This window comes from Podarcis raffonei, chromosome 1 (genome assembly GCF_027172205.1).
Source record: "Podarcis raffonei isolate rPodRaf1 chromosome 1, rPodRaf1.pri, whole genome shotgun sequence".
In the NCBI taxonomy this organism is placed as follows: Eukaryota; Metazoa; Chordata; class Lepidosauria; order Squamata; family Lacertidae; genus Podarcis; species Podarcis raffonei.
This window is the reverse complement of record NC_070602.1, coordinates 80,348,344-80,363,773: the sequence shown is the minus strand read 5'-3', so window position 1 is coordinate 80,363,773 and position 15,430 is coordinate 80,348,344. Positions and strand designations below refer to the sequence as shown.

General features: G+C 41.4%; 1 protein-coding gene across 7 annotated transcripts in view; it reads right to left on the bottom strand.

Moving 5' to 3' along the window:
• Positions 1 to 15,430, bottom strand: part of SYT7 (synaptotagmin 7) — a 219,506-nt gene that overhangs the window by 95,357 nt on the left and 108,719 nt on the right. For all 7 annotated transcript variants that reach the window (XM_053396921.1, XM_053396912.1, XM_053396930.1 and 4 more), the window contains exon 2: positions 5,301 to 5,404. In XM_053396921.1, the coding sequence (XP_053252896.1) occupies positions 5,301 to 5,404 (104 nt within the window). The remainder of the gene's footprint in view (positions 1 to 5,300; positions 5,405 to 15,430) is intronic.

Below are 15,430 nucleotides of genomic sequence, written 5' to 3'. Positions count from 1 at the left end.
AACAACAGTCCTTCCTGATTCCTCTCCACATGCCAAGTCCAGGGAACTGGAGGCTACCCACAAACATAATTGGGAAATCAGCAACAGAGGTATGAAAAAACCCCTCCCAATCAATTCATGCATTTTTCTCTAAGACTAAGCACTGCCTCCAGCTGTGAGCTAATAAGCAAACTAGATGTTTAGTAGCGGGTTCCAGGTCTGGGAACCTTAGCTGTTGCTGAGCACATGACAAGCAGTGGGGCAGGGTTTGATTTGGAGCTGGGAAATGTCCAATAAATGATGATGGCAACTTCCTTAATCCTTTCCATGCTTGCTACATCTCTCCTGAACCCCTTTCCCTCAGTCAGGGGGAGATGTGTGCTTGTTGCAGTTGAGGGAAGAAGTGGTGCGTGATGGAAAGGTTAAGCGAGAGCCAGTGTGGTATAGTGGTTAAGAGCAGTGGACTCGTAATCTGGTGAACCGGGTTCAATTCCCCGCTCCTCCACATGCAGCTGCTGGGTGACCTTGGGCTAGTCACACTTCTCAGCCCCACTCACCTCACAGAGTGTTTGTTGTGGGGGAGGAAGGGAAAGGAGAATGTTAGCCGCTTTGAGACTCCTTTGGGTAGTGATAAAGCGGGATATCAAATCCAAATTCTTCTTCTTCTTCTTCTTCTTAGCATCCCCTCCCCTGCCCACCACTTCTCCCTCCTCAAATTGTGCCCAGTCCCAAGTTTTCAGCTGCTGGGCAGTGTGGCCAGGTTCCCAGACAGAGTCTGTTGTCAAATGTACAGTTCAACCCTAAGGTATGAATTGGCCAGGCACAGGGATGAGTCATCCAGGCAGGATGGGAGATCCTTTGGGGATCTTTCATCCCCTCTCTCCTTTAGTTATAGGTTCTCTTTCCACATTATGTGGACATCTCTGACAAAAACATGAATATGCAGGGGTTTCAAATGTGATAGTATAGTTTTCCTTCAAGCTAAACATATGACTTAAGCCTTTCCATTTTACAGTTAAATGAGCTCAGTGAGTACAGCACATGTTTTGCATGCAAAAGATCTCTGTTTCAATCCCTGGTGTCCCTGGTTTTTGCCTGGGGCCCTAGAGAAGCTGCTGCCAGTTGGTGTAGAGAATACTGAGCTAGACAAGGCACTTTCCTGCATCCCTGCAATAAATACACAGAATGAAATATGGGGACAAACACAGCCTGATCTTAAATATACTTGAATGGAAGAAAATCCAACTGAATTAAATGGGATGTCTTTCCTAGCAAGTTTGCTTAGGACTGCAGCCCTACAGTGCAATTCTCTATGTGTTTGTTCAAATGCAAGTTCAACTTGCTTTCTGTTTCTTATTGTATACAGCATTATATTGTATTGCATATTGAATTTCTTATTGCATTTTGTACTTTGCATTTTTATTGTCCTGCCAATTGCTTCGGGACTTCTTTTGGGTCTGTTAAGTGATATATAAATATAATGAATAGCTAGCTAAATTAATCAGCTTTGAATGATACTGAATCTTGGCTCCACTCGCTGAAGTATCAAAAGAGACACTACAGCTGTTGATATTTTTTTTGCTTTTACACAGATAATATTGCCTATATAGAATCTGGGACAATCCTACTACCCACCTTGTTCCTTCTCTCTCACGTTACTTGTTAACACATTCAGTCCAACTGGTCTAACAAGCAGAAAACACCTCATGTTTCACAGCAGTGTTAAAGTGGCTATTCATGCTAGGATTAGTTAATTGCTGCAATTTCTGGCATTGCATTGGTCTGCAGCATTCTTCCCCCCTCAGGTAAATTTTGTGGCACACAGTTGCACTGATGCACAAAAGGTGTTCTGCAAAGGGTATTAATATTACTATTACTGTTTAACATTTAAATAGTGTCAGCAGTGCCTACATAATGAGCTCATTGTGAGTTTTTGATTCCATATGCCTGCCTCACTTCGTGTGTTGTTTTTTGTGTGTGACAGTAACTGATACATCCTTAACAAGTACCCCCACCACCAGTTAGGAAAAAATGGCTGCTACTAAATAGGAGATTTTTTGCTAACAGATACCTAGCTATGTGTTTTTTAGGAACATTAGACTTTCCCTTATATCATTTGTCCACATAATCCAGTATTTTCTGCTTTTCAGAAGTGACTCAAATTGAGTATTGACCCATCTCTCCTGTTTCTATGCACCTGGATGCATGCTGGTTTAAACCAGCCTCTGCCAACCTGGTGCCCTCCACATATTTATTTTTTACTAAAACCCCCAGCAGCTCAAGCCAGCAACACCACTGGCCAGGGATTATGGGAGCTGTGTCCAAAACATCTGGATGGCCCCAGGTTGGAGAAAGCTGATTCAAAAATGCCTCACCATCAAGTTTGGCCCAGAGTCTCCACATTAATGAAGCAATTGCTTCCATGTGGAAGACCTACAGTTCCTCTGAGAAGAAAATAAGAAAGTGTTTCTTTGCTGATGGTAAAACAATAGGTTCACACTTCAAGTCCTCATGTACCTATCATTAGGTGACACAAATAGCAACAAAAATATCATGCCAAAATAATAAATGACTTATTCACAAGTGTATTTTCCGCCCTGAATATGAAATGAGTGCTGAGGACACACTTCCATTTAAAGGCAGAATAGAAAGGAACCCACCCCAGATTTCGGAAGCCAGGTCCCATTTGCACTCTTTGTGTGTTGAGATCTTGGTCAGTGAATGCTGGGGAAGCCATGTGTATTTCCTGAGGCCTTATTCTACTGAATAACGGTCAAAGGCCATTGGCTTTAAAACAGACAAGCAGGGGGGAGACAAACTGAAGCGGAACGTTAAAGTGATGGCTGGAGGTTGTGATCAAAACCTTAGGTCACGGACACCTGAGAGACAATTACTTTATCACAACACAGACACAAGTATATCTCCTATTGCATGAGCTGAGAAGAAGGAGCAGAGATGAAGGGAGAAGGAAAAGAAGAGCTGGTTAAAGAATACAGTGGTACCTCGGGTTAAGAACTTAATTCGTTCTGGAGGTCCGTCCGTAACCTGAAACTGTTCTTAACCTGAAGTACCACTTTAGCTAATGGGGCCTCCCGCTGCCGCAACACAATTTCTGTTCTCATTCTGAAGCAAAGTTCTTAACCTGAGGTACTATTTCTGGGTTAGCGGAGTCTGTAACCTGAAGCGTCTGTAACCTGAGGTACCACTGTACATGGGGCTTTTCAGTAACATAGATGCCATGCACCAGATTATCCTGCCTGTTGCTCAGTGAGCTACCAAATGGAGCAACTGTATGCATATATTACTTCACTCCATTCAATCAATCCATACTTTATTTTGACAGCAGGCATGGAAATTAGTCAAAGATTTTGCAGTCACAAAAGGATCCAGGCCCTAGCTAACGCTGCCAGTCTCTAGCTTCCGTCTGTCATATTTTGCTTATCTAACCTGCCTGTGTAGCAGTAAATTTAAATCCCACAAACATCCAGGTCTTGCAAAGAGTTGTTTGCAAACATGGGTTTCTGAAAAGGTACAAACTTCTCACCTTTTATTGATGATCTTGATCTTTGCTGCTTTTCTTCCTTCACTAGCATTGAAGTGGGGCTTTTATGTTGGGACCTGAGAGAGACCAAGCTGCTACAGATGTATTAGTTAGAAGATGAGTGAATGTCTGCCACAACCAGGGAGCCGGTGTGGTGTAGCAGATAAAGGGCTGGATTTAGACTGGAGAGATAGGGGCTTACATTCTCACAGATCTCAAAGCTCACTTGGTGGCTCAGCCTACTTCACAAAGTTGCTATGTGATGCCCTTAGCACCCTGGGAAAAGGCTTGATATAAATATGATGGTAGAAAGGGCAGATATGGAACTATCTGGACTTTAGAAGCCTTGCCCCTCCCACCTCACAGCTTTTTGATTCATTGAGAGCTGCTTGGGCCAGAACTGAAACAAAGGAATCACAGGGTCTTGTACAGCTGAGTCCATGGCAAAAGCACAGGGAAGTTGATGCTCTGGCACCAAGACCTGTCAATTCAAAATCATCTTGGTCCTGAGTCTATATGGGGTTGTATGCACTATCTGAATCAGAGCGGTTTGGGTGGCATGACTGCCTTCTGTGGGTGGACAGGCCTTGAAATGGTTGTTTGTGCTTGTTTATTTGTTGCAATTGATGGGAGTGATTTTGTTTTGTTGCAGGCTGATGTTGTGTTGTCATTATCTTGTAATGCTGCATACAAATTAGATCCTTCCATTTTGTTGGTTAGAATTGTAGTTTGAATTGCTGTAAGTTGGCAATGTGAATTTTATTGTCTTATTTTGTGATTCCTATGGCTTGTAATTTGCCTTGAGTACAGTAATGTAGGAAGGCGGTACACGAATATTTAAAAAATCATAGCATTTGTACACAAGTACCTTAAAAATAAAAAAAGCCTCACATTCTAAACTTATTGGCTGAGAGTGATAAGCTCACTGTGTTGGGATACTGCTGCCCCCCCTGCTTTTTAATTAAAAATAAATTAGATTAGACATGCCTTCCAGTTTTCTTGGCTGTTTTAACAATGCCTCAGGTCTTACAAAAATGTTACATTTATGAAAAATTTAAAAACTGTTAATAAAATGAACTATATAAAATAAAAAGAAAGTTTGTGAAAAGGTTCGTTGTTCGACAGATAACTACTGTACTCCCACGCTGGGAGGGCAGCCTCTAGTCTGTGAATACTTTTGTTTACTCTGCATCCAGGGCACTCCCACCACTTGTTGGGGAGCCAGGTGTAGTTTGCCACACATGCTGTACCTGCTGAAATGCCCTCTTCTGCACAGGTATTAAAAGTGAGAAGAGGAGACCTGTCCTCTTTTGCATGTGACGACCTCATCTCCTTTCCATTCCACATTTGAGGTTCAGCAATGATCTACTTTTCTCTGCCATCCACCTGTTTCCCCCCCTCCCCATTTCATACTTTCCACTCCTTCATTTACTTGGTTTGGTTTCTCCTTACATATAGCTTCTGATCTGTTAATTACTGTTGTTGGAACAGAGCTGCAGTCCCACGTTAATTGCTGGTGTTATGCCCCAAGCATTTAGCAGGGACTGGGGGCACCGTATAAACACCATTATTATTATCAACCAGCATTGTAATTAAACTCCTGCTTGACTCTCACCCCCCAGAAGCATGCTTCTTTGCATCCTGTGCCACAGTCTATTCCAGCCAGAGGGACCCCGAAGCTTTCAAACAGCTGGCTTGCCCATGGGGGGGGGGAGTACTGTATTTCTACCTGTTTCGTTTCCCTTTTCAGCATAGCCAATTGCACACGGTTATGACTTACCAGTTTGCGCTGACACCACTGGCAGATCCCACACAGGACAATGGTAACACTAAGGCTGATGGTGATGATGGCTGAGACCAGAAGGACATCACGAGAGGGTGCCCCTGAGAAGAGAAACCCACAGGTTAGCTGTACAAGTGCCTCCAATAAAAGGAAACGGGAAAAAGCTGACAGGATTATTAACAGTTTTGTGGGGCTATCAACAGGCTTGCTGAGACTCAGGGGCCTTGTTAGGGGGTGACCCAAGGAGACTGAGCTCTGGTGGGTTTTTTGCCGTTTCTGCTCTTCTTCCCCTTTTAAAACCTCTTTTTGTTTTGATTGCATGGCAGCTGGTATGATGCAAAGCACAGCACTGGGATGACCTCAGTCATTTACCAGTTTAATTTGCTCAGAGGCCTACACTGTATTTGTACACATACATGAGCATATACAAATTTAGGTCACGGTCCTGTTCCCTGAGTTTTAAGTACACAGCAGAGTTGAGGCTCTTGGTTTCCTTGGTACTGCACTTTCCCCTAGCTTGCCTTACAGTCTTTCCCCCCCTGGCCTGGGAGGGTGGGGCCCTGATTGACTCCAGCTACAAAAGGCTGAGGCTGCAAAAGAGGCCGGAGACTCTCTTGGCTGCCTCTTAGTGCAGGATCAGGTCATCAAACCAGAGCATCCACAGCTGCCACCATTGGCAGGATTGGCAGCAACGGCAGCAGATATGTTTGATGCTTATGATAATATTTTAGTCTCTTGTTAATTATGCTGTTTTAAATGTGCATTTTATCTTTGACTTCCTTAAACAATGTTTTCTTCTGGAATGTCTAAGATAACATTTTTTGTTAATTTTGCTGCATTAAATGTTCATTTTTTTAGTTGATCTCCTTTGTAGTGTTTTATTTTGAAATCTTTAAGATAATATTTTAGTTTCCTGTTGACCAGCAATGCTTTATTCTGGATTGTTTTATTTGATGTTTTAATGTGAGATTTTTTTCCTTAAAAATATAAAGTGGTATAGAAATGAAATGAACAACCACAACTCCTGCCTATTCTTCTACCCTTTTACCTTGGTTTCTCCCCTAATAAACCTAAACCATCCATGTCTTGGTTTGCCCCATAGTGAAAGGTAAAAGAAAGAGAGGGCCCAGTTCACCAAATCCTCCAACTCTAGAGAAAGTGTTGGGAAGAAAAGAAACAAGGACTATCAATTCTTGACAGTTTCAATGGCAGGCTAGACCACAGGCAGACAGATCATACCAATACTTCCAGTTCTGCTGTCTCAGCTGGTAATAAAGGGATTCAGCAGCTGTCCCTAACTTTTACAGGGCAAGTCTTATTGCACAGCATCACAGAACCATAGAACATAATTAGTGTGCTTTATGATTTCATAACGCTCCAGCTGCATGACTCTCCATAGAACAATTATCACAGCACCAGAACGTTGCCTATTTTTTGAAATTATTCCAGCAATTGTTGAGAGCTATTCTCATCACAGCCAGACAAAATGAAGCAAACAAAAACAGATTGTAGTGAATTTAAATCTGTGGTTTATGATATGATAGGCGTCTAAAATCAGTGGTCATTTGGTCAGGAGCATCTAATGCTTTTAATAATATAGGTCCTTTAGAGCTGAAGGGAACTGATTCTAATTCAGAAAAGGAGGACAACATCAACAGCAGAAACAAGTGTGAAGAGGACCTCAACAAGTGCTAGGAAACAGTGTGTCATAAGGAGATTCTATAACACAAAATGTTTCAGCTTAAAACCCTTCTTCTGAGGCAATGTCAGGTTTTTCCTATCACCTAGAGCAGTGGTTCTCAAAGGGTGTGTCAGAAGAAGATGGCAGATTCAAGGACAATCAAAGAAAGAGTTAAAATTTCACTGTAGTACAGGAGGTGACCATTTTTAGGTGTGTCCAATTGATGCATGATCACTGATATGCGGGTCCTTTTGTACCTGGAAGGGGGCAGGGCAGGGTGGGGCAGAATGCCATGGGTTGGGGCGACACTAGAAGTGGCCACTGCCTGTACAGTATAGTATCTTCCTATCTCTCTAAGCAGGATTTGCTTACCACATTTTCAAGTGAGTGAAGAAATGCACATTAACACCTAAAGAGGAGGTTGACCCATAAGACCATCAAGTTCAGAGTCTTAAATTACCTGGCTGTACCACTGGTGATGCTTTTGTGCTTTGATAGGGTTAGAAATCAATAAAAAAAGGTGAACTGGTGAGATTGGCAGGTGACACACCACTTATTTAGTCAGCATTGTACTTTGTACAGTCCACTTGAAGTGCTTTAGGACATTCAGGGCTTAAAGCAGCACAACTGACTATGAAAATCATCTGATAGAAATTCAAAGTAATGGACACTGAAAGGAATGTTTTAAACCACTCAGACACAACTCTGTGTTCTAAATTAACAGTAACCTCTCTTGGGAAAAGGTGAAGCATTATCATGAAAAACCTAATGGTTTGGCTTTTTTTCCTGAAGGCACAGCTGGAGGTGAAAAGAAAAAGCAGAAGAGTAAACCAAGAGTAATAAAAATTGTTATAAATGTAATAACGTGGTTATATACATCAATGATACGGCTCACCTAGAGTTCTGTGTTCAGTTCTGATAATTCACTTAGTTATCTTGCACTGAGCAACAAAATAGCTAGATATCCTGGGCTGATAGTAAGAGTATCAAGGACTGGGGTTGAATGCTGTATCAAAGCCTGCCATGGAACTGAAAACGCATACCTATTTCCACTATGAATACACTAAAGGGAAGCCACATACATTTTGGATCCACAGTACATTTTTAAACAGCACTGTCCCAAAGGCCATACTGAACGGGTTCTGCCAGAGGAGGAGGTATCCTACACAAAACTTCAGACAGTTTCAACCCACCTAATAGTATTGAAACAATCAGAGCTGGCCCAGCCATTAGGCCGGATGAAGCCATTGCCTCAGGAGGCAGAAGCCTCCGCCTCTGGTATCAGCGCCAATTTCCAGTGAGATCTTGCGGAGCATGCAAAATCTGGCCGGAAACAGGCACTGGTGCTGGCGGCACAGGCAGTGGCAGAGGGGGAAGGGTGCTACTTCCTGTTTCACCTCAAGCGGCAAGATAGGACATGCTACCCCTAGACACAATATTTCCATTATGCTTCTCCCTTGCTAACCAGAAACAGACGCACATTATAAAATGGATAAGAGTAAGTTATGGCGAACAGGTTCCTTCAGTTCCACTTCTTATAAATACCGGTACAAGTTTAGATAATTGTGCTTCTTTTTTTAATATTCCAGAAACTATAAGACACCCTGTCACAATAACTCGGAATTCCTCAATGTGACCCTTTCCCACTGCCACTCATCATGATTTTAAAGCAAACCTTGGAGACAGATTGAACTATTAACTGAGATTGTTTATTGAAGATATATTCCATACATAAGGGAATACTGATATTTACACCAAGAACCTAAATGTGCTTGATGACAGTTCGTAAGAACTCAAGAAATGCATCTGTTGACACCAGCATCCAAAAGTCTTTTACCTCAGACCAAATTCCCAAAACCAACCCAGCCAAATTTGTTCAAAACTTGGTCCAGCTACTAAGTACAATCTGCCTCTGTCATCAAGGGAAGAATTCAATATCATGCTCTTCTGATTTTTCCATCAACACAAGGATTTCTGCTTGCCAGATAGAATGATTCCCCCTCCCGTCACGTTCTGTTCTGGGGGTTCTCCCAATCTCTCAGAGTGGAATGGGGGAGGGGAGCCCCATCACGCCATCATGGCTTGTGCTAGCACGCTAGGCTAAGTGAATCCTGCCCCAAAGCTCATCCAGTTGTACTTCTGACAACTAGGGCAGTTTAGCTGATTTTTAAAAAGCCTGCTTGTATAACCTTATTCTGGTAAGATCTTTACAGAGTTCAACAAAAAGCTCCCTTCTTCTGATCTTCACCAGCACAATTGCAGCAGCAGGAAATAATATTCAAGCCTTGGTTATCCATTTTCATCTCAAATTTCTCTGGCACTGCCTCACATCTCCCTCAAAATTGTCTTCATCAAATGACAGTTACCGGTAACTACTGCTTCTTCACCTTAGAACCCCCAGCCAATCAGAACCTGATGTATCCCAGACTAATCAAAATTAATTTACCTGACCCAGGCCCTGTCTATAAATACTAAAAGTGATTGTCTCTCTTCATTCCCCACTCCACTCTCAGAACCTGTCAATGAGTAGCTACAGCTGAATTGGCCTCAAACAAAGCAGCAATATAAGGCCTCTTTTCCAAAGCAGGAAACATAGATAGACATACATGCAGCATTTCTCCACAGAGGTACGCATTGCAATGGACAAGTATTTGAAACTGCTCCAATTTCAAATATCAAATATGAATATTTGAAATGGGTGAATTCTAGTTTATGCTCTAGTCATATATGGATAAATTACAAATTGTCATCATTAAAAAAAAATGGAGTTCTTCCATTAGTTTCTTGTCCCAAGTCCCCAGTCAAATCTGCAAACGAGTCCACTACAGTTTTAAGAATGAAATAAACTTCAGCCCATGCTTCCTCCACCTCAAATTTGCTTTAAACATCCTACATCAGAACTACACCTTTCTGCTTACTAATACTGGTATGGGAAATAATGCCATAATTTGGGTGATTCCTTGAATCCGAGCTTCTGTATGTTTCCATGATGTGAAGCAGAATTACATGAGAACCCATTTGTTCAATGTCTACCATGCTGTTGTGGTAACAAATGAATGGGCCCTCTAATATGAAAGGGTAGGGCCATGGATGCATGCCCAGTTTGCCCATATGTAGGTTGAGTGTCTAAATATCATAGGAAAACTTTGAAGAGAAAGGAAACTAGGGTTGCCATATTCAAAATCCAGACACAAAAGTTGGCAAAAAAGGGATATTTTGGAGCTATTTTTAAGGAAAATGGGGGGGGGGATGACGACGACACTGCTGACATGGATTGCCATACATTATGACAATTTCCACCCGGACACTGTTTCCGACTGCTGTATTCCGGGTATGTCTGGGAAATTCCGGACATATGGGAACCCTAAAGGAAAGGAATGCAGAGAAGGGCACGAGAATCAGCCATACATATAGCAATCCCTTTTCAAGAGCAGAAACTGAAGGACTATTTTTGTTTCATTCATTTAACTTTTTTTAAAGAGGTTTTGAGTAGAGGTCTGAAAAATAATGTACAGCACAGCCAGAGCAAATCAAGTGTTCCCACATTTTGTTGATATGAAAAAGAAGATGCTCAATTAACTGCAAAAGCAACAAGCACACAGCTGATGGGAGAAAGGACCTCTCTCTACACAGTGTCATTAACCTGTGGAGTAACTCTTGGCAATAAGAGAATACTGAAGGTTTGGATCAGATTCAAACTAGCTTACACATTTTTACAAAAATAATAATACTCAGAGGCTCACAAAAGAACATTTAAGAAAGAGAAGGAGAGGGGGAAGGGATGGAGAGAGAATTAAATGGAAATTCTTCTCTCATCATGCATTTATTTTTCTACTCTCATTCATGCCCTCTCCCAGTTTGCCATTTATTGGTCCAAAGGATTTAGGCCTGCTGAAATGGACTGGCATCCTGCATAGGTTTGGCTCACAAATGCACTACTAGCACACACACAACACTAAGTTATAGTAAGTTTGGTCCTAGTGTGGTTTGTTTGAACATCTAATCATGGTCTGTTTTCTGGCAACAAACAGCAATATGAAGCTATGGTTGGTTTGTTGACTTGTATAAAACTATGGTTTGGCATTATGTCTGAACCAAACAGTCTGGCTTGGTATGTCCATCCCATTCTACATGTTCACCAAAGCACAAGCTTTGGAGAAACAAGTTGTGACGTGTTTGCTCATCAGCGACTGGGTCTTTTTCTGAGTTTGGGTGCCTTGCCAAAGCATCTCCAACAGACTAGCTCTACTATTGCCTCATTATAAGTTAACTTGGATCACAAATGTAATTTGAGATCTTTTCAGACATACTCCCCCTTAAACATGAAATTCTAAAGCAATACCTGGCTGATAATTCCCATCCAATTCAATTGAATGACGCGAAATAGAACAATTTCCAGTTCCTTAGGGATATATTTTCTGCAGGAGTGATATCTTTCCTGATTTAAAAACAAACAGAAAATATACATGCTGGAGAGATTACAGAACTAAAGTGTGTGTGTGTGTGTGTGTCAGTCAGTGTCAGCAGGCACCTTCTGCATCAACTTTTAAACGCCTGCTGAAAACTTTTCTATCCTGCCAGGCCTATGCAGGCAATTAAGAGTACATCCCCCGCAATGGTCTACTGAACAATTTCTTTTTGCTTTTAACTTGTTTTTTTAAAAAACTTTTTATTGTTTGGTTTTATGTTTGTATATTGTTAAAAAGCTTCCCAAGACCAAGAGACAGCAAGTTGTATTGGAGACAGCAAGTTGTGGCATCTTCAGTTATTTAACAAGTACTATCCAAATGCACACATAGAGGCAACTGATGCGATATATCCCCACCACACAATAAGGGTGGGGAACTGCATTACAACTACTGCATTGCATCTGGATCTCTCAAACCACCAGGCATTTACTGAATAATAAACAAATTGTTTAGAAAGGCCCTTGGTACCCTGTTTAAAGGCTTTTTGGAATGAGTAATGTTTGCTTACTCAAGAGCCTGGGTTTCCTAAAGACTTCTATTATCTACCAGGTTGCTCAGCCTTAAAAATATGTGACATATAGCACATGAAAGAAAAGCAAAACAAAAGTGAGGTTTTACATTTGTAAAACTGTTCTTCAGATGAAAACAATCACAATATTAACATAAAAGCTTTTATTTTTAGGGACGGTTAAATTGCTAGGTTAAAGAGGTTAGCCAGCATAAAAGATATTGAAAAAAACCATGGAAATCTGCTTGAAATTAAAGTAAATGATTACAGCAATGTAGAGCATTCATCTGAGGGTTGCTTCACAAATTATGTTTTGCTTGTGTGCTGCAGGAAAGAGGTACACTGTCACTTATTGTGTGCATTGTTGGTGTTCATTGTGCTGGCAAATCCATAGTTTAGGAACCCTAGTTTAGATGGGATAAGGGTGAAAGAATCTGGTTAAGAGGCCTAGGTAGAAAATGTTGGGTGATCTGACATGTATCCCTTTGGTGGCACTCTCAATACATTTCTTAGGGTTTTGGAATATCCACTCCCTACTTTAAATCTCTGAGGGAGAAGTGTGTGAGTGTGGGTGTGTGGGTGTGGGTGTGGGTGTGTAAAATCATAGCATAACCTTTCAATAACCATCTACATTCAGTAATATTCACTTGTGACACTAGATAAATAACACTCAATATCTGTTAATAATTAATCTGTGCAATAATTGTACATTAATAATTAAACTTGATGTATTTCCCCTCTGCCCAATTCTCTATATGCCTACAGCTGCTTTAGAAGCAGATATGGTAATTCTGTAATTCCCACACCATACGTTTAAAGCACATGGCTTCCTCCAAGAATCCTGGGAACTGTAGTTCACTCATTGTAAAGCTACCATTCCCAGCACCTTTAACAAACTACAGTTTCCAGACTTCTTTGGCAGATCTAGTTGAACCACCCTCCTTCTTACATTCAGATCCAGCCCTGGGGTGACACTCAAGAGACATGGAGACTAGTCATAACTGGAGCAGGAGATGCATGACTGATGCTGAAAGCAGCAGCATTATGCGTAGTGAAATAAAATGTATTGATAATTAAAATGCCACCATTGCACAGAATTTCCCCATACTCATAAGCAGCATCCATGAAGGAGTGCAGTGACATTGCCTCTTACGTTTTGTTTTACTACGTGTTACTGGGGAGAAAGGTGAAGAGGAAACATGAGTTGTTGTCTTAGTGGCAGCCATGTGGCTCTTTTAAAAACACACTGCTACTTAATCTAGAGCAGAGATACCACTAGGTCTAGTACACCTGTGGGAGGGATCACCGTCTCCCATTCAAACCCGTCTCCCTACTCATATATGTACACAGGCCCTAAGATCAGTGTCTAGGCTTTTGACTTTGGTGGCCTCTTAAGGGCAGGTTCTCCTGCAAGGCTGCATTGTGAAAAGCTCTTCTCATGGAAAGTTTGCTCAGTGGCCTGGACTCAATGAGGGGGCTGATGGAAAAAAAGTTTGGGTTGGTTTGTTTTTTTAGCATTTTAAATAAATATGCTGTGCTGCTGCTTGATTTGGCCCTTGGCAATTTAATGTTTATGTTATTGATTTTATATGCTTTTATCATTTCAGTGTATGCTACTCTGAATGTTTTATTACAGAAAGGCAGCTGAACAGAAAGGTTATCAATAAAGAATAAATATTTATGTCCCAAAAAGCTACATACTTGCTCAACACAGACTGATCCCAGCTTCAGAATTCAATCTTCTAAAGAAATAATAAAGCTCAGTAGCAGCAGTTGTGGAGGCTGGTCCATGAGTGCAAATGGAGCACTGTCTTGATTCCTGCAACCAGCCCGGAGGGTGTCCCCAGACTGTTTCCTCCTCCTTAGCCTCAGTAGAATTAGTTGGCTTCCCCTGTCATTGGTTCTAGTTCCACCCACTCATGGCTTTCCTACCTTCTATTTTCCCATCCCCAATGGACAGCAGCCGCCACTGGACAAGTGCTTTTAATAATTCATGGAAAATCAAATAATCTTAAACAAGAGGTGGGGAATATACTTAAGGAAAAGAGATCATAACAGATATACAATCCTCTATTCGCTTACCTAGGAGTAAGCTCTTCTGAAGTCAATTAGACTTCTGAGTAGACATGTATAGGATTGCACTGTTTGTACTCTAGATTCTTAAATAACAAAAGTTCTTTAGGACGTTTAAAAATACATTTGTAGGCAGGCCTCGTTCTTCAGAACCCAAAACACATACTCCTCACAGCTTCATGGAAGATGGATTCCAAACAATTAATTCCACCACTGTCATCTCTCAAGGAGAAATCACAACCAATTTATGGGAGGAAAATCTTCATTTTCAGGTATTGATTGGTTCAAAACCACTTGAAGGAGATGTCACTATCTAAAGTATTTTCAGTTACCACTCCAGACTATACAAAAAGGTTAAATACAAGCCATTATAGGGAAGGAAGGACACTTGCTCAGTAGCAATTTAACAATTGCTAAAAAGTAGCTTCAGGGTATCTGATTGATGATAACTGATATCTATTTGTTAAACATGTATTTGTAGAAGGCAAGTTTTGGCAGGCTGAATCTGTGACCTTGGCAGTTTTTCTACTAAAAAATGGTGGCTACACTACTGTCAAAAGGGATAACAGAATGGCATAGGGTGGCCACCTACGCATCACCAACAAAGAGGATAAATGAGGACAATAATTTGCATGAAATCTGAAAATGCTCATTTGTGTGTATAGATGCATATTTATAAATGGTTGCTACAATTTAAATAGAAATATATTAGAGCTCACCATGGTGAGGAAGACACCAGGTGACATGTGAGCCTGCTCATTCTGCTGGCCAGGTGCATCTAACTGTTGATGAGCAATTTCAGGGCTTCTGTTTCTTCCTCTTATGGTTTTATACATTTAAACCAGTCTTGGACTGAATAGCCCTCAAACAGAAGACACCTTCAAATAAAGGGCTGTCCACTGACAGGCATTCAGAAGAGAGGATTGTCTGTAAAGCATAGCCCCTAGAACAGGCATAGGCAAACTCTGGTCCTCCAGATGTTTGGGACTACAATTCCCATCATCCCTAGCTAACAGGACCAGTGGTCAGGGATGATGGGAATTGTAGTCCCAAACATCTGGAGGGCCGGAGTTTGCCTATGCCTGCCCTAGAATGAAGGTACCAAGGCACATATGTTTCTTCAAAGCTTCCACAAGTTACCAGGCTTCATGAGGAATGTTAGGCCTGGAGCAATTTTTTTTAAAAAAATTTCCCTATTATACACGGATGCCTCTGAAAGGCTTCTAGGATTTGAGTTACTGGCCTCACAATTGCCTGGTCCATTGTTCCCACCTGTATCGGCAGGAAGTGCAAAATGCCTTTTCCTCCGCGCTGCAAATTACAGGCTTCATCTCAGAGAAGGAGTAGAATTAGTAGCGATGCAGGAGACGGCTATATAATTTAACTGCCAAGGAGA